Source organism: Equus przewalskii, chromosome 14, assembly GCF_037783145.1.
Source record: "Equus przewalskii isolate Varuska chromosome 14, EquPr2, whole genome shotgun sequence".
Classification (NCBI taxonomy): Eukaryota; Metazoa; Chordata; class Mammalia; order Perissodactyla; family Equidae; genus Equus; species Equus przewalskii.
In genome coordinates, this window is record NC_091844.1 from 44,828,967 (window position 1) to 44,855,990 (window position 27,024).

The 27,024-nt window shown below is 39.8% G+C and overlaps 1 protein-coding gene across 5 annotated transcripts in view; it reads right to left on the bottom strand.

The window, feature by feature from the left end:
- The window catches only part of EML6 (EMAP like 6), a 279,876-nt gene that overhangs the window by 79,369 nt on the left and 173,483 nt on the right, over positions 1-27,024 (bottom strand). For all 5 annotated transcript variants that reach the window (XR_011526070.1, XR_011526071.1, XM_070572641.1 and 2 more), the window contains exons 17-24: positions 23,555-23,655; positions 22,047-22,249; positions 19,258-19,369; positions 18,850-18,977; positions 14,248-14,389; positions 11,012-11,164; positions 10,713-10,844; positions 3,530-3,618 (exon numbers count right to left, since the gene is read on the bottom strand). Coding sequence is in view for 3 of the 5 variants with exons in the window: in XM_070572641.1 (XP_070428742.1) it covers positions 3,530-3,618; positions 10,713-10,844; positions 11,012-11,164; positions 14,248-14,389; positions 18,850-18,977; positions 19,258-19,369; positions 22,047-22,249; positions 23,555-23,655 (1,060 nt within the window). In the remaining 2 variants the exon portion in view is untranslated. The remainder of the gene's footprint in view (positions 1-3,529; positions 3,619-10,712; positions 10,845-11,011; positions 11,165-14,247; positions 14,390-18,849; positions 18,978-19,257; positions 19,370-22,046; positions 22,250-23,554; positions 23,656-27,024) is intronic.

Consider the following 27,024-nt stretch of genomic DNA (forward strand, 5'->3'; position numbering starts at 1 on the left):
ATAGCCATATATTTTTCTCTAGATAAAATGAACATTTTGGAGTTGTAGAAATCTGACAATAATACAAGTTTTCACTTCTTACCTAGATATTTATCATTGTAAAAACCATAAGCTAGATCACGATTTCTGAACCTCAGCACTATTGACATTTCTGGCTGCATAATTCTTTGTTGTCAGAGGCTGTCCTGTGCATGGTACTATGTTCAGCAGCATCCCTGTCCTCCATCCACCAGTTGCCAGTAGCATCGCCTCCCCAAGTTGTCCCCAGATATTGCCAAATGTCCCTGAGGGAGGAGCAAAAATTGCTCCCAAATGAAACCACTGAGCTAGACTGATCAATAGGGCTGGTCATTTAGCAAACATTTTAAGAAGTTACAAGATATAACTTTTTTTTTTAAGGACTGCTTCTTTGGAGGAAAGAGTAACAAGATCCTGCAGCTAGCTTAATATCCTTTATGCTCCCTAGAGACTATCTCAAAAATCTGAAGAGCTGTTCATATTGTGTAGCCATGAAGATACATATTATCCTTTAAAACATATTATCCTTTAAAATTCCTGGACAGAAGATTTTCAATTTGTATAGGTCAAATCCTGATAAAATCGAGGCTTTTCTCTCCTTTTTATTAATAAAACAATAATAAACAAAAACAAGAACTCTGTGTATTAGACTGTCCTGGGGGATTTGATCTCATTTACTTTCATTCAAGATCTGCTAGTACATCTTAGCATGACAGTTTCTTGAGATAAGCGTTTTACAGCACTATTTAAGAGGGTGTAAAAAAATCATGAGAGAATTGTAGCTAAAATTAAAGGCCAGACGGCTCCGTTTGGATGTGGAAACTGCTTTGCATATTGTTAATGCACCTCGCCTCCATTTCTGTTTTCTGCTTGCTGTCAGTGCTTAGAAGAGAAAGGACAAGATAAAGATGCAGCCAGGATTTTGGTTTTAGTCACTCAAATTTCTTTTCATTTAATGTTCTCTCTTTCTTCTGGACACATGCAGAACTGGAACCAAAAAGCTGCAGCTGGCCCTGGTGACCCGGGGTGCCTCAGGCAGGGCCACAGACTGAGGTGACAGGAGGCAGTTCCCCAGCAATTCCCTCAGATTTCTGAGGTACAGGTGGAGTCTCTCTAACTCCTTATGACCTTCACAGGAAGACAAGCAGGGAACTACCCCTGCTGGTTCTACAAGCAGGCTTTCTGGCCACTGACTGCCTTCTAGGTTCCAGATTCCACTTCTGAGACCCTCCTTGTCCATCCCCACTACCAGCTCCCTGCGAGGCCCCTTTCCTGGCCTCCTTATTGGGGCAGGAAAGAGGAGTAAGCTGGTATTGCTCACCTTCAGTCACCCCAACAGAATACCCTTGGCCAGGTCTGGACGCTGTGCTCTTTAGAGGAAGCAAAGGTCTAACTAGTTGGAAGCTACAGAAACTGCATTTAAAATGGAGCAGTAAGAATGACCCCTGTAATCCACACAACCCAAACGGGGTAAACATACTTGCTAAAAACCCAAGAACTTAGATGGAAGGAAAGCCCTCAAGGGGTCTCTTCCATAGCACATTCCTCAGGCAGAGATGTCATTATCATCATCATTTTTCAGAGGAGGCAGCTGGAGCCCACAGAGAGGTTAGTCCCTTCCATCATAGCTGGCTGAGGAGGTGGAGGGGAGGTGGAGCCCCAGAGAGTCAGCCTCCTAATGCAGAGCAGCTTTAACTGCACCACGCTGCATCAGATGGGTTTAAGTGGACATTTTAATATTTGTCATACTTAACAATTTGCTAGACAAGCTTTGATTACTTTCACTATGGCTGTTTCTTAAAAAAATTTTTTTTTCTTCTTGAAAAGGAGATTTTCAAAATCCTTCATACTCTATTGAAGGGCCTGATAATACTGGTGATTAAAACAATGAGCTACCTTTTCGGTGCTCTCAGTAGTGGCAGTACCAGGGAGGCCAGGACCAGGAGACATCAGCTGGAGGGAGCCCCCAGCCAAGAGCACCAGAGACGAGCCTCTGGATAACAAATGTGCACCGCAGAGTGACAGATTAACTCTGCAGAGCCAGAGCCTGGCATTGCGGGAAGACTTATAACACGAATTTCCCTCTTACATGTATTCTTCTAAGTAATAATTGCTCATCTGTCCCAAGCTGGTAGCATCCCCCTCCATCATTTGGTTGAACTGTACTTTATTTTAGTATGCTTACTTTGGGGCACTAGAACAGGATGGGAAAATATAGGTGAAGTGACATAAAATGATACTTAAATACACAAGAGAAATGCAAGAGGCCGTGTGGTCTAGGCAGTGAGTGACCCATGGACCCCTCTAGACTGGGACCACAGTTCCACAGGCCTCTTACTCTCCTGGATCCTTTATTTCCTTATCTGTAAAATGAGACTGACAACTACTATGCAAGACTGTTGTGAGGATTAAAACACAGGTATGTGACGTGCCCGGCACCTTCAACAGATGTTCAGTGAATGATTGACATATTAAGATATCCCTTACTCAAGGCTATAAATGTTTTTCTGTTTAAAAAAGTTAAAAAGAGGACTGATCAGAGATAAATAAAGTGGAATTGAGGAGCGAGATCAATTGATCAGTAAACAGTTTCCATTAATAAAATGCCATCATCTAAAACAACTCATGAGTCTTAAGCACTATGCATATACTTCCTCTAGAAACAATGAAAACGTTATGACTGTGCACATGTGCAAATATCTCTGGGAGCACTTTACAACCCTGGGCAAACTGAAGCTAGAGGGAGGCAGGTGCTTGGCCCTCAGCGGCATACTCTCACTCACTTTTCCTCAAAGGAAGTAATATTTCTTTTTCATCAAAGGTTACATAGCAAATAAATGAGCCAGATTGTCTCCCGGGACTAAGGGGACATTCTTAGTGCTCAATCAGACAATGACCTTTTCGCCATCAGGGTCATTTCATGAAAGAACTATACCACTGAACTTGCAGGAAGGCCGTAGATGATAAATTCAAAAATTTTGAATCTATCTAGGCTTTGATTTCAACAATGAAAAAATTACGTATGTGGCTAAGGACATGAGGAAAACACAAAAATAGAAACAGTTTGATACATTAGGATGGTCAGGTTGGGAATAGTTTGTTTTGAAAAATAATTTGTCTTGTTGCAGAAGATACTGTTTATTATTACAAAAAGTAAACATTGAGAAAGTATGTTTCAAAACTTATGTTCATAAAAAGCTTTGCATAAAACACATCATGTCCAATGGAAAAGTAATATAGAGGATCCAAATTGTTAGCTTAAGCATTGTCTTTGGGCAGAGAAAAATTAAGCAGAATCCCAACTGCATATTGTTACATCAGTGTATTATAGTAAATCCGTACGTTTTCAGAAAGGAGACCAGATTAAGCAATTAGATTTGAGAAAGGATCAAGGTTAAAGGTACTCTAAATGTAACCCACACGAGTGCATAGGAATTGATAGGTTTTATTAAAACGCATATATTAAATCTTTACGAAGTATTTTTTAAAAAGCTTTGTGTATGATTGTTACCTCCGAGGGTCTTATTATATGCCGTTTGCCTCTTGGAGCTTCAAAAAAGAGTTGTTCTTTGGCACCCGAATTTACTTGTAATAATTTTCCTGTTATGACAGAATGGAGTAGAGAGACAATTAAACTCTGCATTTATCTTTTTATTATAAAGTGATAAGCATGATCGCAAATATTTTGATTTATTTTAATCAAAGTCTCATAAATTGTGTAAATATATATTGAACTATCCAGAAGTGCATGTAAAGGCAGTTACACAGCATGGTATAAAGCCCAAAGCAATGATTTTTTCAATAAAATCTGACCTTGAACATTTTTAAAAAATAGAAGAATCAAGCTTGTTACGTTTTACTCTGTTGCACTGAAAATAGCTATTTTTCCAAAGCCCGGCACAATCTATTTTTTGCTCTTTTTCCCTGTTGCCTTCTGGCACAGAGATGTAGTAAAAGCAAATTGCTTTGGCAAGAATTATGGCATTGGAAGTGAGAACCTTGTTGCAAGTATTTGTATTTATTCAGGTCTAATTCTAAATTTGCCCTTTAAAGTTTAGAAACAGCTCATTCCCCTTCCCCCATCTTACTTGAAATTTTGTAAAGAAATCCAAGACTTTCCTAAAAACAAAATGTTGAGCAAAAACAGTCTTTGTCTGATGTAAAATTATAGTCTTGGATTCATTTTGATAAATGTTGAAAAGATTAGATTTCCTAATCCTTCTCCTACCACATCAGTAATCCTTTATGACTTGAAATTTAAATGACTCAAAATATATACTTCCCAGTATTTTTTTCAGCATTTTTTAACTATGGAAAATTGCAAACACATATGGAAACAAGAATACTATAAAGAACACTTATGTACCCAATGCCTAGCTTCAACAGTCATTGGCACATGGTCAACACTGTTTCATGAATCTCCACTCATTCCCTCATCCAAGATTATTTTGAAGCAAATCTCAGACACCCTAATATTTCATCTGTAAATAATTCAGTGTGTATATACATAATAACATTTCTTCCTCCTCTCTTTTTTTTCCCCCATAACTATGTACATTTAGTAGTCTTGAAATGTCCTTCTTGGAAAAATAATACCAAAATAAGAAATTTGTGGTTTGTATCATGTTCTTTAACATTTAGGTGGGCACCCCAGGTCTGAAATCTGGCATGTCTAACCTTCAGGAGTCACAGGTCTATTTCTAAGTAGCCTATTAGAAAAAGATTCTCTCATTTCTTAACTGATAATCTTAATCATTTCTAATTTGTTGAGTTATAACATGGTGATGAGGGAGTTTTGCCTCAGCTGTGAGGAGCAAGTGGATTTGAAAATGTTTTCTCTGAAATGGGCCCCTTTTCCTGACTTTATGGTTGATAATACACTAATGAGAAAAGAAAAAACTGAGTTAAACTACCTTTGGTTATTTAACGTCACAAGAAAATGAGTGATCAATATATTTCCAATGAACCAACTATATTTGCAAAGCATATTTTTAGGATTCTCAAGAGTGTCTGCAAATGACAAAGGATCTGCAAAAAGGATTAAAGGGGTCAATGAAAACATTCTCTGAATGTGGCTAACTTTAGAGGATTTTGGGCCATGAGATCCTAGAGAAATCAAAGGATTGCAATTCTCAGATAATTCCAACAACTCACTTTACACCATAGTTTCAAAGATCATACTTTATTTAAAAAAAACACCCCAAAACTATTAAAATATCTAAGTGAGGTACTTTATGATTGCAAAAATATGAGAAAATCTAACCACAATAAACACGCACCGGAAGTGCTGTGTAGCCCTGTGGACACCTGTAGGTACCCACACCCATGCCCCTTCGCTGAAAACTGTCCTCACCAAGGGCTGGGCCCCTGCAGTTATGTTTGTGCTCTGGAGGTGGGTGCTGACCCAGGAGGGGCTAGGTTGGAGCCTGGGCTGGGCAAGCAAATTCTCTCTTCTGGGAAATTGGAATCTGGGAGGCTCAATCAGGGGGTGCCCAGCTGGGAGTAGATGTGGACTTTGAGACTGAGGGTGGTATTTTGGGGGCAATGGAGACTTGGCCATGTGCAAATAAATTAGGGAAAGCTTGCTTGTGCAGAGAGAGGGGCCAAAAGCAGACACCAGGCCCAGGAAAGCCGTGGACACTGAGACGAGCCGCCTCCGAGCGGGAGACGAGGGGAGAGGAAGGGCTGCTTGGTTTCTAGGCGTTTTCCAGTTCTTTCCTAAAGCCAGTTCCTTGGGAGATGTTGCTTCCTGCTCTTAGATTCTATGAGATATCCCTGCATCTTTTTAATAAACTCATCCTTTATTATTATTTTTAAATTTAAGCTGGTTTGAGTGGGTTTCTGTTCTTTGCAACCAAGGATGTGAAGAAATTTTTAAAAACCCAACTATCCTGTGTTAGGGAGGTGGAATTGTGACTGTGTTTTTTCCACCAAATTTTCTTTACTGCTGTGATTACACTGTCTTCTTTTTAAGCACAGGGGAAATATTTAGGTCACCATTCCCCTTTTTCTTCTGGCTGCTGCTCTGTAATATATAACCACTGAACCATTCTGAGGGCAGGGGCAGAAGCAAAAAGTAAAAAGTGTGCATAATCCCTGTATAATTTGCCCCTGAATAACAGTAACCCTATACTTTCAGAATCTTCACATTTTTATTCACCAGAAATGTCTACTCACACAGAATAAGAGAATTGAAAGAGACAGATGTCCTCATTACTAAGCAGGTATAATAAATCACACATCTTGCAGGTGCACAGAGCTTTATAACCCACAAAATCGTCCCAGTTGCTGTATAATTTATAAGTTAGAACAATTCCAATATTGGTACCAAATTTACCAAACAGAAAATGGGAATGAAACGTCCTCTCATGGCTAAAAATGTTAATTGGTAAAAGATCTTAAAGTCTTGACATTGCTGGAAATGAACAATAGCAGCTAGAAAATATCCTTCCATGTTCTATCTCTCTCCATGTATTTTCTTTCTTTCTCAAGCATTCTGTACAGGAGCTTTCATTCAGGGGTAGCTGATGTTCCTGCAAAAGCCCAATGATGCACTTTTTGGTTTTCCTAGGACTTGTGGTTGCCATGGACACAAAAGGCTGCAGCAGCTAGAGGCTGCGCCACTCCCCACCCGTGACGAACCAGCTGGCTCTGGCAGATGCATTCACTATTTTCGACAAGATAATGTGTTCACTATTTCTGACAGGATCAAAGGAACGAAATCCACCCTTGCTCCTAAATTCTGCTCTCTATCCTTGCCAGACCCTTGAGGCCCTGCTGTGAAAAGCTAGGCTGGTCTTGAGTTAGCATGGCACATTCTTGAGGGCAGGGAACTGGGTTATCAGAAGCACAAGAATATCAAATATGACACATGTCTCATGGCAACGAAATTGGAGTTAAACCAGGGAAGATTCATGGGCACATGTGCTCTTATTCTCAAGACGGTATGATTCTTCCCTGAAAATCAAAAGTATTCTATTCTCTCAGTCCATGGAAACCATTTGGTCTGACCCTCTCATCTGACGAAGGGGCCACACAGAATGAGAGGTAAGGTGGCTTTTCAAAGACGTTGGCCTCCTTACTCCCAGTGCCTTTTCCATCACCCTTAGCTCTGGTTGGACCACAGAGGCTGGCTTTGCGCAGAATTGTGGAATTGGTGATGTTTGCCTCTTTCCGCACAAAGTAATGCCTCCACATTGAGGGCCTTTATATAGACATTCACCCAGGCCCCTCCATGGGGCAACCCACTGATCCTGGCCAAGATCTTGTTCTTTCCATCTTGGACATACTCCTCTTTATATCCCTAGCTTCCAACACAGGGCCTACACATTTGCAGAATAAAAAAATAATAACAATCCTCTCAAAATGCAAATTAAACTACAATAAGATACCATCTCACATCCATTTTGATAGCTACTATCAAAAAAAAAAACCCCACCAGAAAATAACAAGTGCTGGTGAGGACATGGAGAAGTTGGAACCCTGGTGCACTCTTGGTGGGAATGTAAAATGGTGCAGCTTCTGTGGAAGACAGTATGGCAGTTCCTCAGAAAATTAAAAATGGAATTATCATTTGATCCAGCAATCCCACTTCTGGGTATATACCCAAAAGAACTGTACAACCATGTTCATAGCAGCATTATTCACAATAGCTAAAATGTGGAAGCAACCCAAGTACTCATCAAAGGACGAATGCATAAACAAAATGTGGTATATACATATAATAGAACATTATTCAACCTTAAAAAAAAGGAAATTCTGTCACATGCTACAACATGGGTGAACCTTGAGGACATTATGTTAAGTGAAATAAGCCATTTACAAAAAGACAGATACTATTGATTCCACTTATATGAAGTAACTAGAGTAGTCAAATTCACAGAGACATAAAGAAGAATGATGGGTGTCAGGGGCTGGGGGAGGGGGAAAGGGGAATTATTATTTAATGGTATAGAGTTTCAGTTTTACACAGGAGAAAAGAGTTCTAGAGATGGATGGTGGTGATGGTCGCACAACAATGTGAATGTACTTAATATCACCGACCTGTACACTTAAAGCTGGTTAAGATGGTAAATTTTGTTATGTATATTTCACCACAATTAAAAATAATTTTAGGGGCCGGCCTCATGGTTGAGTGGTTAAGTTTGTGCGCTAGGCTTTGGGGGCCGGGGTTTTGCCAGTTCGGATCCTGGGCGCGGACATGGCACCATTCATCAGGCCATGCTGAGGCGGCGTCCCACATGCCACAACCAGAGGCGCTCACAACTAGAATATACAACTGTGTACTGGGGGGCTTTGGGGAGACGAGGAAGGAAAAAAAGAAAAAAAAGAAGACTGGCAACAGATGTTAGCTCAGGTGCCAAGCTTTAAAATAATAATAATAATAATAATACTTTTAAAGAAATCCTCTCAACAAAAACTTACTCTTCGTATGTCCCACTTTCTCTTAGCTCTTTACCCCCTAATATGTAAGTAATAATTGGGTTTAACGCCTCAATTGTCATCGTACTGGTGGGATTTCACATGTTGTTTCAGGTATTGTGTGTCAGTGTGTGCGCGCGTGTGTGTGATTCTAAATAAAACTTACCGTGCTCTATTCTATGTATACATGAGGCTGGCCCTGATTGTTCTAAATCTTTCTCCCAAAAAGACATATCCAGTGATGTTAGCCAAGAATAAATAGGGGGAAATCACTGCTTTCTTTTTTTTTTAAACAATAAAGCAGAGAATTCAAAGGGGGTTGAGAAGCAGCTGCTTCCATCGACCCCCTCAGCCTCACAGGTTCCTAGATGAGTCTCAGGCAGCTGGTGTCCTGCCCGATCACAAATGCCAGTCCAAGCCCTCAGCACCGTGTCTGGCATGGCCCGCACAGGAAAGTGAGAGGGACTCATGTGATCCCCCTTTGCCCTTGATGGGACTTGCACCTCCTACAATAAATGGCAAGCTTTCTTCCCATATATTGCAATATATAATACACAGGCAGGTTATAAAGCTTAAATAAAGTCCAAATTCCAGGGCAGCAGGTGGAGTTACAACTAAATGCCTGCCTGGAAGAAGGATCAGTCTATAGCCACTACTTTAAGAAATACTTGAAATAAAATATTCTGGTATCTCTGAAATAACCTCTTTTTGGTTGAGGCCCTCATCACCTCTTTCTCGTGGTTTATTTTAGTTGCTTTCCAACTCCAGGCTCACTCCCCCTCCCCCAGTAGACAAGGTAGGGAATGCCCCCCCCCAAATCTCTCAGAGTTACCTAATGTCTGCAGGATAAAGTTCAGCGTTAAAGCTCTTAGCTTGATGTAAACGTTCCTTTACGTTCTGTCTCCATCTGCCTCTCTGCATTCCCCACTCCTGGAGATGTCAGCCACTCAGCATCATTCACTATTTCTTAATTCCCCCTGTTCTTCCCACCTCCACATCTTAGCACACCATCTTCCTTTTATCTGGAATGCTCTCTTAGACTTCGCCATCTGGTGAATTTCTGCTTATCTTTCAAGATCATCTTAAAGGTCACTCTTCTGAAGCTCCACAGATTCCCCTGGGAGCTCTGTCCTCAGAGCACATCACTGACCTTGGTGCTTTTCTACCACAGGGGACTAAAACTTCTTTGAAAGCTGGGACCCTGCCCACTCCTAAACACCTGCCCCAAAAGGTAACATCAGGGGGCTGGCCCCGTGGCCGAGTGGTTAAGTTCGCGTGCTCCGCTGCAGGTGGCCCAGTGTTTCGTTGGTTCGAATCCTGGGCGCGGACATGGCACTGCTCATCAAACCACGCTGAGGCAGCGTCCCACATGCCACAACTAGAAGGACCCACAACGAAGAATATACAACTATGTACTGGGGGGCTTTGGGGAGAAAAAGGAAAAAAATAAAATCTTAAAAAAAAAAAAAGGTAACATCAGCAACGTCTCTGGGATAGGGACCCACCCTATAAGCACTGATGCTCTACCCTGGGTGCCTAATGCTGACTTGGCTCATTCTGAACCCCTCTCACCACTTCCCCTGTGATTCACCATTTCTTACGGCCCAGTTTCTACTCTTGTATTATTCAGGTACAAGAATGTCTCCCTCACTAAACTAACTCTGGATCCTCTACATTTTCTGGCTTAAGACTTTGCATATGGTAGAAGCTAGATTTGTTAAATAAATAAATAGACATATCCCCGTGGTGTTTGCGGGTATGACTTGAAGGAGGTTGGGGTAGGTTGGGAGTTTTGGAGAGCAGAGAAACTTTAGGAGAGCTGAATGTAGCTTCTCTCTCTGCTGAAGGATGAAAATTGCTTGAGACTCCTTGGGCAGCTCTCCAGGAAGTGAAGCATTGGTAGGAGAAGAGAAAGTAGGAGGAGACATAAGGCAAGGACACAGCACACCAAACCCAAAGGTGAGGTGGTAGCTTGCTATGGTAACAGAAGGCATCATATGTCCTCAATGGTCTTGAAATTCAACGGCTTGAATTAATAATAATTACAGTAATAATAACAATAACAATAATAATAATTTTAAAAGGTGGAAAAAATACTTAAAATGTTAACAGCAGCTGCCTCTGGGTTGTAAAATTACAGCCATTTATACTGTTGTGAGTTCCCCCATCTTTCTCTGAAACTCAATTGCCATCCTCTCTGGAAACAATATAGGAATGGACGTTGACTTTATTTAAAATGAAAATTATATTCTAAAAGCCACAACATACTTTACCTCTAGAGTCCCAGTCAATATGTGTGATATAACTTGAAGCACCTTTACAGATGCCAACCCTTTTGCTTGTAAGCACGTTGTAAATATCCACAAAGTTATCATGGGATGCCACAGCAAGGTATTTTCCTGTATCTATAAAGAAAAATGTGCAGTTAACACTAAAACATTTTATAGGGGAATTTACTACCAGGAACTTGGCATTTTAAAATGGGGACAAGAACAAGGAAATATTTTAAACAGTCCCCTCTTGTAACTTTTTGTCCCAATACATTTTTTAAAGTTTTTACTGTCATTTTCACCTTTTGAAAATTTAATATCAGAGATCATTTCTTTTCTGTGATGGAAGGAGACCATGTCTTCAACAGTGTCAGCATTTACAACCAGGAAACTCCCATCATTCAGGCCAACTGCTAAGGCTTTCCCATCAGGGGAGAAGGCACAGCATCTTCCACCTACAGAAGAATCCACAAAGAACACTGTTATTATTCATGACTTTACCATCAAACAAACCAAATGAAAAGATGGAGAAATTTGCATATGTGCTTTATGCATGGACATGTGACTGTGTCTTTAATACTACTCATGAGAACTAAAATTTCATAATTTAAAACGTCTCTTCCCTCCACACCCAAGGACAATGATCATAATGTTAAAAATACATTTTTAATTTGAGTTTCATCCATTTATTTCCTAGTATCTGAATACCTGGGATTTTCAAATGATTAATATAACCAGTATCTTTGCTCCCAAGAGAAGAAGTGATACTTAAGAATGGGAGTTCTGTAATAAAATTTCTAGAAACTAATTTTATTCATCCTGCCTTACACACAAAACTTGCTTTGGAGAACCTTGTTCTACTCTGAGTCATTCCAATTCTCTGATCCATGGATCATAACACACAGTTCTAGAGGTGAAAGATTTTGTTCCTGCCTCTTCTCTCACAAGAGTGGGATATGGACAACATTCTCTCAAGAGGTGTCTGTAAAACTAATCTTGGCCTGACGGTGCTACGTGAGCAATGTTTTCTACTGCTTTGTGGGTCACATGGAGACATTTCTGAATGGGGAGTATGAACTCTGTGGAGCTAGTTTTAATAGGAATCCTATTTAAGAGTATGCCCCTGCCCCCATTCTTATCGTCAAGACTGCTAAGCAGAGCCCCGGGGATGGGACAGTCATGCAGCCTGGTGCTAAGGCATTCCACACTGAGCTTCCATACACACTGCTCAGTCATTGTTCATGGTATGCTGAAAGTTATGTTCATACCAATAACTTTAAGTTGCCTTATCTAAATTACATAATTCATTCATTCATTCATTCACTTAGTGAATAGTTATTTACCTACTATGAGTCAGGCATGATGCTATTGCTGACAGAACAAAAAGATGAGCTTGCCCTTTAGGAGAGTCATCAAGATTAGGCTAACTATATAATTTATTGTACAAAACAGGACACTTTTGAGAGTGAAAGGGGAGAGTTATTAATAATTACACCAGGACAATATCTGTAAACTGGGTTGAAAGGTCATCTTATCTAAGATATGTCAGTTGTTGTTGCTGTTTTTTTTCTTCTTCTTTTCCCCAAAGCCCCCGCAGTACATAGTTGTATATTCTAGTTGCAGGTCCTTCTGGTTGTGCTATGTGGAACCCACCTCAGCGTAGCCTGATGAGCGGTGCCATGTCGGTGCCCAGGATATGAACTGGTGAAACCCTGGGCCGCCGAAGGAGTGCACAAACTTAACCACTTGGCCATGGGGCCAGCCCCATTAGTTGTTATTTTGAACTAATTTTTAAGATAGTGAATAAAGTCCACTGTCTGATATTCAAGTCACTCACAGTGAGGACTTGGTTCTATCATTTCCCCAATATAAATTAGTGGCCAAATGATTCAATCTTGTAGTGGTTAAGAGCATGGGCGTTGGAGTCAGATCTGTGGTTGAGTTCTGGCTCCACCACTTACTAACGCCGAAAAGTCCAGTGTAAAGAGAGGCAATATGGTGGAGGGAGGAAGCGTCATGCAGTGAGCACAGGTGTGCTCTCTGAAGCCACACCATCTGAGTTTGAATTCCATCACTTACCAGTTGTGTGACTTTGGGCAAACAACTTAAGTCCTCTGTGCCTCAGTTTCCTAAATTGTTTGTGGTAATAATAATGGCCTTACTCACTGGGTTCCCATGAAGACCAAACACAAAGTGCTAGCACAGATGCTGGCTCAGCATATTAGCCATACTGTTACTACTAATACTGTTACTACTGTCTTGACACCTTTTTAATTTTATCCTCCTACAATACACTCCCCATGTCTCTCTGCTTATAAAACTACTCATTAAAAATACTTTAGAGCCAGACCCCCATATCTCATCCTTTCCTGTCTTAAGAACTTGCACAAATCCTTTAAGCTTCAGCTCTCATGCTCCCCCGCGATGAAGCCATCCCTGCAGCAGGCCTTCCTCTGAGCCTCCTTGGTACTTTGTTTGTGCCAGATATCTTTGGTTTGTCTCTCCACATCTACTCTCCACCCTGCTGTGTGCCTGGAACTGGCCTGCATCAATGGGCTCCCTTGCCCTCTGGCTTTTGATTGGGTTTGGCCAAGGGGAAACATGGGTAGGAGACGGGACGAAGGAAGGAAGGACAGGGAGGTTGAGATATGTATTCCCCTAGCTGCCTCCCTGCAGGGTCACTGCATGCTGGCTGAGTGCCCGAGCTGATGGTCATAGTTCCTGTCAGGCTGTCATCTCACATAGCTCTCACATTCAAGGTTCCAGCAATTGCTCCCTCCTCTCGCCCCTTCAGGTCCAAGGCTGGTAATGGTACCCAGTTGTTACTAGCTGCATAGTGCCACACTATCCCTAGTCATTTCTTAATATCTTACTCACCCCTTTACAAATAGTCCTGTTTTTAGACTCTCCTCAAATTACCCAATTTGAATGGACCATCTGTTGCTGGGACTATATTCAAATCTTGCCCATCTCTGACACTAGAGACGAGACTGCTCATCTTGGGATCCCCAGTGCCTGACACATAGAATCTACTCAATAAATGTTTGCCAAATTTGTACTTCTTGGCATACTTCTTCGTTCTAGTGCATATAGGTGTTTAATACATATTTACTCATTTCTTGATATTAAGTATTATTTTTCGTATAGCTGACTTTCACTTTTCACTAATAAAATCAATTCTGGAGACTGTTAGGCAAAGATAAACAGCATTCTTCACAAGCTGATGTGTTTCAACTGACTCTCACAGCTCTCGAGAAGAGGAAGGACATATTGCCCCCAGGTGGCAAATGTCTGTGCAGTGCAAGGAAAATGAAGGGAATAATAGAGCTGGGCACTGATGGATCAGGCCAGTCTTTCTGGAACAATTCTGCAAGTACTTAGTTATGACTGTAGCAACAAACATCGACTTCCCATTTCCTAGCATGTTTTGGGGCCTAAACAGGTGCTCTCAGTAAATATTAGTTGAATGAATGAATGAATCCAACACATTCTGTTGTTTGTAAACACTTTTACAGATGTGTAAGGTGATGCCGTGTACCTTTTTTGAGTTTCCGTACTGCCAGCATGCGGTGCTGGGAGGATAATTCCCAGATGCGAAGCGTTTTATCATCGCTCACTGTTGCACAGATGGGCAGGAGAGGGTGAGCCGCCAGCCCCCACACTTCTCCTTCCATGTGCCCCTGTGGGAGAGGAAACGCGACAACATCAACTCGGTTCACGCTTCTCCTTCCAAGTGCCCCTGTGGGAGAGGAAACGCGACATCATCAACTCGGTTCACGCTTATTGGCTAGCCTTTCTACAGCCTTGTGCTGCATATTCAGCCCAAGAGTACTCCAAACAGTTCAAATATGAACAAACACAGTTTGAGCTTCCTTGATCCAAAATGATGGCCCCGAATAATCTTTCCATCTGAACTTAAATGCTAAAGCATTCACTTGGAAAGCAAAATACAGACTCATTGCTTTTAAGCTTTATTTATATAATGCAAAACATCTCATTTAGAAAGATATGGGTGAATAATGAAATTCCCTCATTTTATCCTGTTGTTTGACATTGAATAAACACAGCATTTTTGTACCTTCTTGTAAAACAGCTTGATCACAATGACACAAACCACTTACTTCAATAAAACCATATTCTGAAAGAGGTAGGCACCACCTATCTCTGTCAGAGGAACTGGACGGCAATATTCTTGTTAATTTAATTCAGTTTTAGCCCTTTGAATGTACAGCATTTGGCAAAACAGAAATAAGGAGAGCAAGATTTTCATTTCAAGTGTCCTGGGTACAGCTCAGGTTCAGCATTTCTTCACAAACTGTTCTATCCAGTGAACATCAGAAAACTCCTTAATTAATAGGCATTGGACCAATTCCACATACCTATATCTAATCACCAACAAACTTAACTGGCTTAGAACAATAAGTGAGATAAAACAGTATTAAAAAATGAATTAGGGAGAAAATGAATCTGATTCCTAAAATTTATCACTCAATAAAGCAGAGTAAAGAACAGACTAGTGTACACAGCAATAAAACAGACCAGATTGTTTACTGAATTTCTGTTTTCAGTGGCTAATTATACAAAGGCCCTGCTTAGTAAAGCAGAAAGGAAGACTCTGCACAGGCATCCGAAAGGTGTTTGGAGCTGGAATGCTTTGGGGAACAGGTGGCTTTCCAAAGAGAAACTGGATGATTCCGGTTTAACTGGGAAGCTGTTGGAGCAAAACAGTAATTTGGCAGAAGATACAACGTTCCAAATACAGCTGACATTCAAATTTCTGAGAAGGGCTGAAGGGCAGAGATCGTGTTTTTGAATTTATTGGATTTGGAGCACCCTATGTCCCTAGTTTTCTAGTTTTCTTCCCTTCAGCATCCTCCCACTTCCAAGGTCACAGTCAGAGGCTGGGTCAGGAGTCAACCCCCCTGACCCCCAGACTGGATCTGCTTGGAGCTCTTTTACAGACCAAGTCCCTTTGTAAATTGTGCTGGAGGCAAGTTGCAGGGTTCTGAGACTCTTTCAAACCACTGCCTCATATACTGATTTAAAAATTATATTTCCTTAATCTGATTATTTTAATTCCAGTATAACTGGAATGGACAGTGAGCAAGGCAGGCTGGAGGTATCTTGAGTGGCACAAGGAAATGAGCTTGAGCTCTTACTTTCCTACTGATCACCCATAAAGCTGATAATAAAGAGCTGGTAATAAAGAGATAATAATTGAGAATTGATTACATTCAAAATGTGTTTACAATGGGAATTTTCAGAAATCACCTCATGTCACTTTTCTCTTCCCCTAAACTACTTTTCCTTCTCTCCAAAAACAAGCAGTCCATTCCAGATGACATTGGATTGCCATGCTACTGAAACTGGAAAAGTGGTTCTGGTATCTTCCCACAGCAGGATAGTTGATGGTCTTAACCATGCTGCCTCTAGTGTTCCTTAACTTTCCCTCAGTATGTATCCTCTCTCAGAACCGGACTGTGAGCCTCCAGAGAGCAGGAAGCCCTACTCTACCATGGACAGCACATGGCACAGGGCAGAAGTCGGCAGGAGCCCAAGAAACATTGATTGAATTGAACTACTGAGTTCTACCTAGTGACAGATCAGAAGATGAAAGAGAGATGCTGAGACAAAAGGAAAAGAATGGTACACATGTAAGGAGAGAAGATGGTTCCACCATCTGCACCGCCAGCCCATAGCTCAGGGGACCGCACCTTCTGCACTGCTTTCCTGCAGTCTCCATGCTAAGAGACACCTGGGGAACAGTCTGTTGTAGTGAAAAAGAAAGGGCTCTGGTATCTAATAAACCTTGGTTTGAAACTCAGCTCTGCAGTTCTTAGCATGTGGCTGTGGGCAATTCACTGGGCTTTGGGTCCCTATCTATGAAACTATTTCAAATGAGCCAATCTGTTGTGGAGAGGAGAGAGAAGGTTTTTTTTTTTTTTCAAAGATTTTATTTTTTTCCTTTTTCTCCCCAAATACCCCCAGTACATAGTTGTGTATTCTTTGTTGTGGGTCCTTTTACTTGTGGCATGTGGGACGCTGCCTCAGCGTGGTTTGATGAGCAGTGCCATGTCCGCGCCCAGGATTCGAACCAACGAAACACTGGGCCGCCTGCAGCAGAGAGCGCGAACTTAACCACTCAGCCACTGGGCCAGCCCCCGAGAGAGAAGTTTTATACGCCAGTATTGCCTGACACATACGAGGCACTGAATAAATGTGGCTGTTTCTATTATTAGAACAACAGAAACAAATATAGGAAAGAGTAGAATTGTATAGAGCAAAAAAGTGAAAAGTTTTTATTGTCAAGTTTAAAGCATATTTAAACAATATTAGCTCAACTGTAACTTAAATCTTACCGTATTGTTTAAATCATATCATAGCATAAATCTTACAAAATATTTAGAAACATAGCATGTATGGAAACAATTTAAAGTCTGAAATATCTGGGGATTAAAAAGAAATAAACACTTACTTTTCAATAACATTAAATAAGAAGTCATGGCCAGAAAGAAAAAGAAATTGATTTGGAAAGAAACAAGCAAAGCAAGAGCAGCCGGAGAACGAGTCACATCTCAAGGACGCGTCTCCAGCAGAGTTCTCAACCCTGCAGCCTGGCACAGTCAGCGAGAGAGCTTTTCAGGTTTGTTTTCAACACAGAATTTTTCTCTAAACACTGATTCTTGTTCAGGATATCCAAGGTGGGGCTTGAGCACACACATTTTTAAAACCTCACAGTGTTCTGAGCGATGATATGTGTGCAGACCTGTTCCCAGGGTGTAGCAAATCAGAGGACCCCTCTCAGTGGGGTTTTGGGGTTCATCTCTAACACAGCAAGCCCACAGGCATGAATCATGTCAGGGGAAGGAGGCGAAGCTCCTTCACTGGACCACAGAAATCCTGAAGCTTATATCATCAGCATTTTCTTTTACTTCTTCTTTTGAACACACCTTCGCCTCGCCCTGTGCCTCTTCCATCTATAAATAAGTTCTATCCATCAATGCATCAGGCAGGACTGCCTGTTCACCTCCACATGCCACTACGCCCTCAGATGAGATTTTATCACTGCTTTGATCTTTGAGGATTTTGTTAATGTTTATTTTAATCTGCTTTTATCTGAATATAATTCTTGAAGGGAGAGGGAGGGTAAGGATCATGTAATATGTTTATGCAAATCAAGGCTGAGATTAGAGTGAGCACCAAATCTAAAGAGACATTTGTATATTTGGTGTGAGCAAATAACTTGTCTTGTTAGTTTTACAGACTGACAGACAAAGAGGATCTATATCTAAGGAGACTCATCCACACCTGGACTTGACTTAGATGATGAGATTACAGACGCTAGCAGATACTGTAATGGGATAAGGCTCTTGGGGGCCTTGGGAGGGGGGAACGTATTTTGCATGTGGTAGGGACATGAATAATTGGTGGCCAGAGAGCAAACTGTGATGGAAAGACTGTTGAGTGACCCTCAGGATCCTCCTGGTTTTCACACTCTTGTGTAATCACCTCCCTTTGAGTGTGGCGTGATGTGTGGCTTGCTTCTAACCAATAAAATATGGCAAAGGGGATAGATGTTCATGATTATATGTATGTGATGATATGATTATGCTACATAAGATTGTAGTGCCTATTTTTTCTCTCTCCCTTGCTGGCTTTGAGGAAGCAAGTGGCCATATTGGGTAACCCCATGTGGCAAGGAACTGCGGGCAGCCTTTAGGAGCTAAACACGGCCTCTGGCCAACAGCCAGCAAGAAACAGAAGCCCTCAGTCCTACAACCACAGGAAACTGAATTCTGCCAACAACTTGAGTGACTGTGGAAGCGGAATCTTCCTCAGCTGAGCCTCAGATGAGACCACAGCCCTGGCGCTTGTTGCAGCCTTGCCAAACCTTAAGCAGGATCCAGTTAAGCCATGCTCAAATACCTGACCCACAGAAACCGTAAGATAACAAATGTGTGCTGCTTTAAGCTGCTAAATTTGTGGCAATTTGTTACACATCTATAGGTAATTGATACAGCACTTGCATGACCCTGAGAGTGAGTGCCTCCCTAAATTTTGTACCCTAAACACCCCGTTGCCTCACTCTAGTCCCAGCTCTGATGTGAACTGCGGTTTAGAATATGTACAAAGACAGTACCTGAACAAGCAGTGTCATTGGGCCACTTTTATCGATTTCCAGGATCTCTCCATTTTTTGTTCCCACCAGGATATGTCCATGTCCCAAAGTGATGGCACGAATTGAAGGGTTATCTTCCAAAAGCAAGCCTGAGGGAAGGCGGGGGGGCTCATTTTGTATTTAATATTGTAAATATTGTATTTAATAGAACAAAAAATAAAAAGACTGACAATTATACAAATTCTGTTTTATAGTTCCAAAGTACTAGGTACTAGGCAACCATCCTTGATATTTCCATCAGGGGCTGAGAGCTATGAACGTGGAAGAAAGAAAGAGAATCGATCTGGTTATAGTTTTCCAAGAAGGTTAGTACTATCTTTTCCATCCCTATGAACAGAAAGATTTCTATTGCATATTTGGGAGTGGCACCTTTTGAACTAGTAGACAATGCTGCTCTTTTAATGGCATAAGTCTTCAAGCATCTTTCAAACATATCATCCCAGAGCTCCACGATTCCATCCTTTCCACCTGTTACAAAACCCTGTGAAGGCACACATGGGAAGAATTATATACACATCAAAATGACAAGTTACCCACCCGACCTCAAAAGGATTCCCCCTTGGGTACAGCAGCTTTATCTTTGTTTTCTTCCCAAGTATGGGAGACTGGAAAATCTGATGATAATATATAATATGAATATAATATTTTCCAGAAGCATCTCTCCCCTACTTCTTTTGTTTTTGTTGTTGTTGTTGAGGAAGATTCTCCCTGAGCTGACATCTGTGCCAGTCTTCCTCTACCTTGTATGTGGGTCACCACCACAGCATGGCTGACAAGTGGTGTAGGTCTACGCCTGGGATCTGAACCTCCGACCCTGGGCTGCCAAAGTGGAGCACATCGAACTTAACCACTACACCACAGGGCTGGCCCCTCTCCCCTACTTCTCTAGCAGGATTAAGAACATTTTCCTTGTGTGTCCCCTGCACTTTCCTCAGCCCATTGGTTGGCACTTGGCAACCCTGGATCATGGATGGCCATTTCCAAGCCTGGCCCCCCTACTAGAATGTGGGTTCCTATGGAACAGGACCAGCCTCAAAGCCTAGGAGAGCTTCTGGGATTTCATATACTCCTACTGAATGAATCAGAATTAACATCATAATTAAAAATGATTGTTAAATATTTACATCCAGGAGAAAATATCATTATTTATCATTAAGAGTAACTTAGATACTTCATACAACAAAACTATCCTGCTGATTTGTTCAAGTGACATCAATTTCCACAACAATTAAAATCCTGATTAATTTTTACAAAACCTGGAAAGTAAAAAGCTTAACATATTGGATATTTTTTACTGAACAGGGATCTTTATTCTTGTTCTAAGCTTATGGTTTCTTGGCTTTAATAGTTGTCTTTTCTGGCAACTTATATATACCAACTGTTCTTAGAAAAGTCCTTTTTTTTGCGGAAAATACTGAATAATTCATTCTATTTTCTTAGAAACTTTTAATTTACTGCATTTCAATGAAGTTCACAAGGAAATAATATTTTGAAGGTTATTATATTAAATATCCTTATTCTCATTATAAATTTTGCACCCAGGGAGATTCAATCTCCAAAATAAATTTAAATGAAGTACATTATACTGTGATATCCTTGTCTTTTCCCAAGATTTTTCAGTTTAACTTACCAAACAATAAAAGGGTTTAAACAAGTTGTCACATCAACTTCTGAGCTTAGAAAAATTTTGCTTTCTGCTTTAATCTTTTCTAACATTTGCATTTTAACAAAAACAAATTTGTCTATAAAAAACAGCTTAACCACTAAAACAACCATTATAGTGGCACATCTGACAAGAACGTACTTCTGTAGTGAGATCAGCATATTTACCTGGGAACAGGTAAGCGCAAAATGAGGCTTGGCTTAGTTAGGTGTACTGGGTGGCTTAGACTGTTGGGAGGTCAGAGGGCACAGATGAACTAGTACCACCAGCAAACTGGCAGGGAATGAAAAATTGGTATTTTTCTGGCAAATTGATTGAAGAAAGCTTTAACAGCACTGAAGGTACATGTGATTTTTATAAAGAAACACTGCAAGGCAGGTGGGTAGCTGGACAGACCAGGACAAAGATGAGCTTCAGCGAACATATGGTTGGCGTGATGGTTAATTTTATGTGTCAACTTGACCGGCCACAGGGTGCTCAGATTAAATACTATTTCTGTCTCTGTCTGTGAGGGTGCTTCTGGATGAGATTAGCATTTGAATTGGTGGACTCAGTAAAGCAGACTGCCTTCCCCAATGTGGATGAGCATCATCTAATCCTTTGAGAGCCTGAATAGAACAAAAGTCAGAGGAAGGAGGAATTCATCCCTTTTTTCCCTGTCTCACTGATTAAAGCTGGGACATCTTATCTCTTCCAGCCCTCAGAATGGGATTTACACCATCGGCTCCCCGGTTCCCAGGCCTTTGGACTTGGACTGAATTACACCACCAGCTCTCCTGGGTCTCCAGCTTACTTACGGCATGGTGGGACATCTCAGTCTCCATAATCACATAAGCCAATTCTTCAGAATAAATCTTCTTTTTTGTGTATGTATGTATATTTATACATTTATACGTATATATGTATATATATATGTATATTCTACATATATATATATATATGTATATTCTACTGGCTCTGTATCTCTGGAGGACCCTGACTAATACAGCTGGTGAAAAAATTTTAACACTCTTGTTAAAGCTGAACCTATCTACCAAGGAACAAATTGGTTATCAATATAACTTTTGGTCAAATTGATGGGTGGGACAATAATCTAACCACTTGGCACTTTCAGATCTCAGCTCATTGTGCCACCAAGGATGAGAACAATGCTGAAATATTTCTCAAGACTCTTCTGTTACTGTGTGTCTACGTTCATCCCAACACTTCTTGAGGAGTTCTTAGGAGTGAGAGCCAGAAAGAGCAAGTCTGAAAACACGGAGAGAAATTGCACATAAAGAAATAATTATAAATGAGAGATAAGTTATAAAAATATTTGTACTCCCCTCTCTGTCTTCTCTTGACTGGAGGTTCATGACGGAGGTTCAGGAGGTACTTCCTAATTCAGATAGTACTGTTTTAGATACAACCATCCTCTTGCTGTGGGCCTTCCTAAGACTACCTGATAATTTTAGAAAGCTGATGAGAAAAATGAATTCTGAAAAATATACCATACCTTATCCAACGCGTACATAGCAAACACAGGCCCATCATGAGCTTTCACTGTCTTTAGTAGCAGAATGTCTTTCCAAATGAAAATATCTCCAGTAGCTGCTCCTGAGAATACTAGATCTTCCATTCGTCCATAAGAAACACACATCATTGTTTCCAATTTTCCAACACTTCCAAAAATTCCTCTTTTAGAGGTGAAGCCCCCACCTGGAGTGGATAATGAATAATTATTACTCTTTAAAAATTAACACCTTCTATGAGCATGTAACTATCTTCAATGAAAAAGTCAATGTGTCTACATATCATGTGGACATAAAGATGTATAAAAATGGAAGAAAATATCATAGACAAAAATATTGTAAGAAGGTTTCTCATTCACTCATTTATTAATTCAGTGTTTATTGGATCCCTACTTTGTGACAGGCACGGTGGTCAATTTCAGGGTACAAAGATGAAAAGAAGGAGTTCCTGCCTTCAAGGAACTTAGGGTCTGGTTGGACAGACTCGATATGCATCTCAGTCCAATGAGACATGTGTCTAACTAAGTTCAGTGCAAGTTCTGTGCCAGCCCAAAGGCAGGAGTGACTAAGTGCCTGGGGGAGCCAGGAAAGTCTTCATGAATGCTGACCAAAAAGAATGAAAACAGCACTGGCTGCAAATGTAAAATGTAAACATGTTGTGTAGATTTTGCCTCAATTTTATCACAGCAACTTTGGGGTGAGAAAAATGAATCATTGTGTAGGAGAAGGTACATCAGATTTGTCCCTTAGGTGTTCACATTTCCCTGCACTTCCTGGTTAGCACTGAGAAACCCAGATTCATTCCAGCCAACTATACACAGGCTGGATCTTCAGACATGTTGGGTGCCATCATCCTGTCTTTGAAAGCAGAAAGTACTGGAACAGTGCTTATTTATGTTTTGTCTAGTATAAGATTGAGCTTGGTATCAAAGCTGATACTACGAATGTCAGAAATAATAGCAATAACAGGTATGGCTTATTAGTGAAAAGAATAAGATATCCTTCCATATTCTATCATGCTTATTTATTCATCATTATTATCAACATTATAATCCACAAATATTTATTTTGACCACCTACTGAGTGTAGTGTCAGGGTTTAATTTACTTGCTAAATTCAGTGATAAATTAATAAAGGAACCCTCATAATACTGAAAATTGTATTCGCCCAACCAAAATGATTATTTTGCTTTCTGCTCAGTAACCCAACATAATTATTGCTTTCAGGACAGATGACTAAATACAAAAATAATTATTTTCACAGCAGGACATTTTCCAAAGCTTTCTAGATATTGATGAATATGCATAGCACCACATAGTGTTCTAAGTTTTATAGCTGGGACATTAAGGAATCCAAAATGAATTTAGGAGGGAACATCTTCTAGGCACATTTTAATTTTAGATTGCAGAGACAGGCTAGGTAGTGGTGGTGGGGTCTGTTCAGCTGGAGCAAAGCTCTCAATCACATAAACGATGAGGCCCAACAATAGTACCTGCTTGTTGCCAGAATTTGATGTGCTTCATCCCAACCGTAACCAGTTTGTCCACATGGTGAGGGTTACACTTCACCACAAATATCTTATCCTTATGTCCTCTGTAAGAGACAAATAGGAAAAAAAATTCTAGTTCTGAAGGAAGCAGTGATATAGAGTTTTATTAAAAGTATGCATTTGGTCTAACTTTCATTAGGCACATGTAACACGACAACTATATTAGAAGATGATTTAAAATACACATGGGTTCTACATTAAAATAACAAGCTTTGGCTTTTCTTCGCATGTTTGAACCCTTTCTTGTTACTCTAACATTGCTACTAAAAGTTACTTAACTATACTTTAAACAAATTAATGAAACATTTAAAATGGATCAGAATGTCTCCATAAGATTAAATTAATGCCACCACCATAGGATTGTGAATAATTCTCAGGATACAGGGATCTCGTACAGGAGAAAGAAGATGACACTGCAACAGCATTAATGAGAAGCTACCAATGTAATATTCTTGCTGTGGAAGGCATAACTTTGTGTTAAATGAAGCGTCAGCTAGAAATGTATTCACTAGAAATTGAAGCTCTTGGCTCATGTCCATGAGAGAGAGAAATGATGTTATCTATTGATTCAGGCACTTTGTGATGCTGTGCATCCGCAAATGTAGGTTTATAACCCAAGAGGCAGAAGGAGAAATACGCATGTGAGCATTTATTGTAGACCTGGAGCTGGAGACCTGGGATTCCACAGTGCCAGGGAAATTTCTGCTTTAGAGGATAGAGTCATCACATTAAAATCTAAGGATTTCCTGGTCTTAATGGACTACTTGATGATCTTCTCTAGAGTGTTATGACATAGCTTTCATTATGTAAAAAAGAAGCAATTAACAAGAATATAACTGACCAGGCTCTCTTATGAATACAGACATAAAGAACTCAAGTAAAATATTAACAAAGATAATCCAATAACACACCAAGAAATAATACATATGATCAAAAGCAAGGGCGGTTCATTATTAAAGAATCAAATAGTACAATCATCATATTAATATATATAAGGAGAAAAGTTATGTCATAATTTTCACAGATGCTGAAAAGATAATTGACAAAAATTTAACACTCATTTGTGATTTAAAAAACACTCAATTAATACTCAATAAAGTAGGAATTAATAGATGTGTCAGACTTATCTCTTAGACATTTATATTTCCCTGCAGTCCTTGACTCCCACTGAGAAACTCAGATTCATTCAAGACCAATTATACACAGGCTGGCTCTCCAGATGCTGTGTGCCATTATCCTTTCTTTAAAATCAGAAGGTGCTGGAACAGCAGCTTATTCATAGTCTGTTTGTGTGACTCAAAAGTCATGTTCTTACTTAATACCATTCCCAATAAAGCCAGAAACAAGACTATTACCACTATACACTGTATTGAACACATTAACTAATGCAGTTAGACAAGACTTTAAAAGTTAAAGGGAGAAAAGCTGGAATGGAAGAGGTAAAACTATTTCTATCTGCAGAGTATATAATTACATGCCTAGAAAATTCAAAAGAAACTAATATAAAAACAATGACAAACAAGATAATTTAGTAAAGTTGCAGTATATAGAGTTAAATACAGAATGAATAACCTTAATATATACAAAAACCAGTTGAAAAATATAATGCATAAGAAGACTTTATGAACAACGACAAAAACATCAAGGCATAAATTTAACAAGATATGTGCAATACATAAAATGAGTAAAATAAACAAAAAACCCACATCTGTAAGATAGAAAAGCAGACTTTAAAAAGGAAATATATTCTATGTTCTTGGTTTGGAAAACTCAATCATAAGATGTCAATTCTCCCTAATTTTGTTTATAAATACAACTTGATTCCAATAAAAAGAACATTTGGTGTTTGTTTGTATTTAATCTAGAGTTAGACACCTTGGTTTTAAAGTTCTTATGGAAGAATAAACCAGCAGGAATGGCCAGGCAAACTCTGAAAAAGTAGAGCAAACTGGGAAGGGCAGCTCTCCTAGATATTAAGACAATTTATAAAGCTTTCAGAATTAAAACAGTAAGGTGCTGGTGCATGAATTGACTGACAAACCAATGGCAAAATAGAAAATCTAGAAAGAGACCCAAATGAATATTAAAATGTGATACATAATAAAGACAAGGTCTCATATCAATGGGGAAAAGAGGAACTTCTAAAATAAATGGTGTTTGTCTTCAAATGCTGGCATGGATGTGGAGCAACAAGAACTCTCGAACATTGTTGGTTGGCAACGCAAAATGGTACAGCCACTTTGGAAGACAGTGGCAGTTTCCTACAAAACGAAACATACTTTTACCATAAGATTCAGCAGTCAAGTTTGGTATTTACCCAAAGGAATTGAAAACATATGTCCACACAAAAATCTGCACATGAATGTTTACAGCAGCTTTAATTATAAATGGCAAAACTTGGAAGCAACCAAGATGCCCTTCAGTAAGTGAACAGATTAAAAAACCATGGTACATCCACACAACAGAATATTATTTAATGCTGAAAAGAAATGAGCTATTAAGCCGTGAGAAGACACGAAGGAATCTTAAATGGATATTATTAAGTGAAAGAAGCCAATATAAAAAGGCTACATACTATATAATTCCAACTGTACGACATTTTGGAGAAAGCAAAACTATAGAGATAGTAAAAATATTAGCAATTGGCAGGATAGAGGGGAGGAAAGGAAAGAGAGATGAACAGGCAGAGCACAAAGGAGTTTTAGGGCAGTGAAACTATTCTCTATGACACTATAATGCAGGGCACATGTCATTATACATTTGTCAAAACTTATAGAATGCACAAACACCTAGAGTGAACCCTAACGTAAACTACAGACTTTAGGTGATAATGATGTGTCAATGTAGCTTCATCTATTGTAACAAACATACCATTCTCATGGGAGGTGGGGATTTGGGGGAGGCTGGGCGAGGCCATATATGGGAACTCTATAGTTTTGCTCAACTTTGCTGTGAATCTAAAACTGTTCTAAAAATTAAAGTCTATTTAAAAGAAAAATGGTGTTTGGAACACCTTGATAACCATATGGAAAAGGATGAAATTGGATCTGTCCCTCATAATAGATACTAGGATAAATTCTAAATGGTTTAGAGATCTAAATGTAAAGATGAAGCCATGACAGATCAGAAGAAATTACAAGTGATTTCCTTTTAACCTAGAATGGGGAATATTTCCTAACTATGTCTCAAAAATCTTGAAGCAAAGAAAAGATTGATACATTTGACCACCTAAAAATAAAAATCTTCTGCATGATGGAAAACACCATCGCAAACTGAAAAGACAAATGACAAACTGGGAAAAATATCTGCAAGTTAGACAAAGAACAAATAAGCCTAAAATTTAAAGGACTACTTCTGGTGTGAACTGTATTTTAGAGAGACCAAATGGTTCATGAGGGAAAATTCTTATTTAT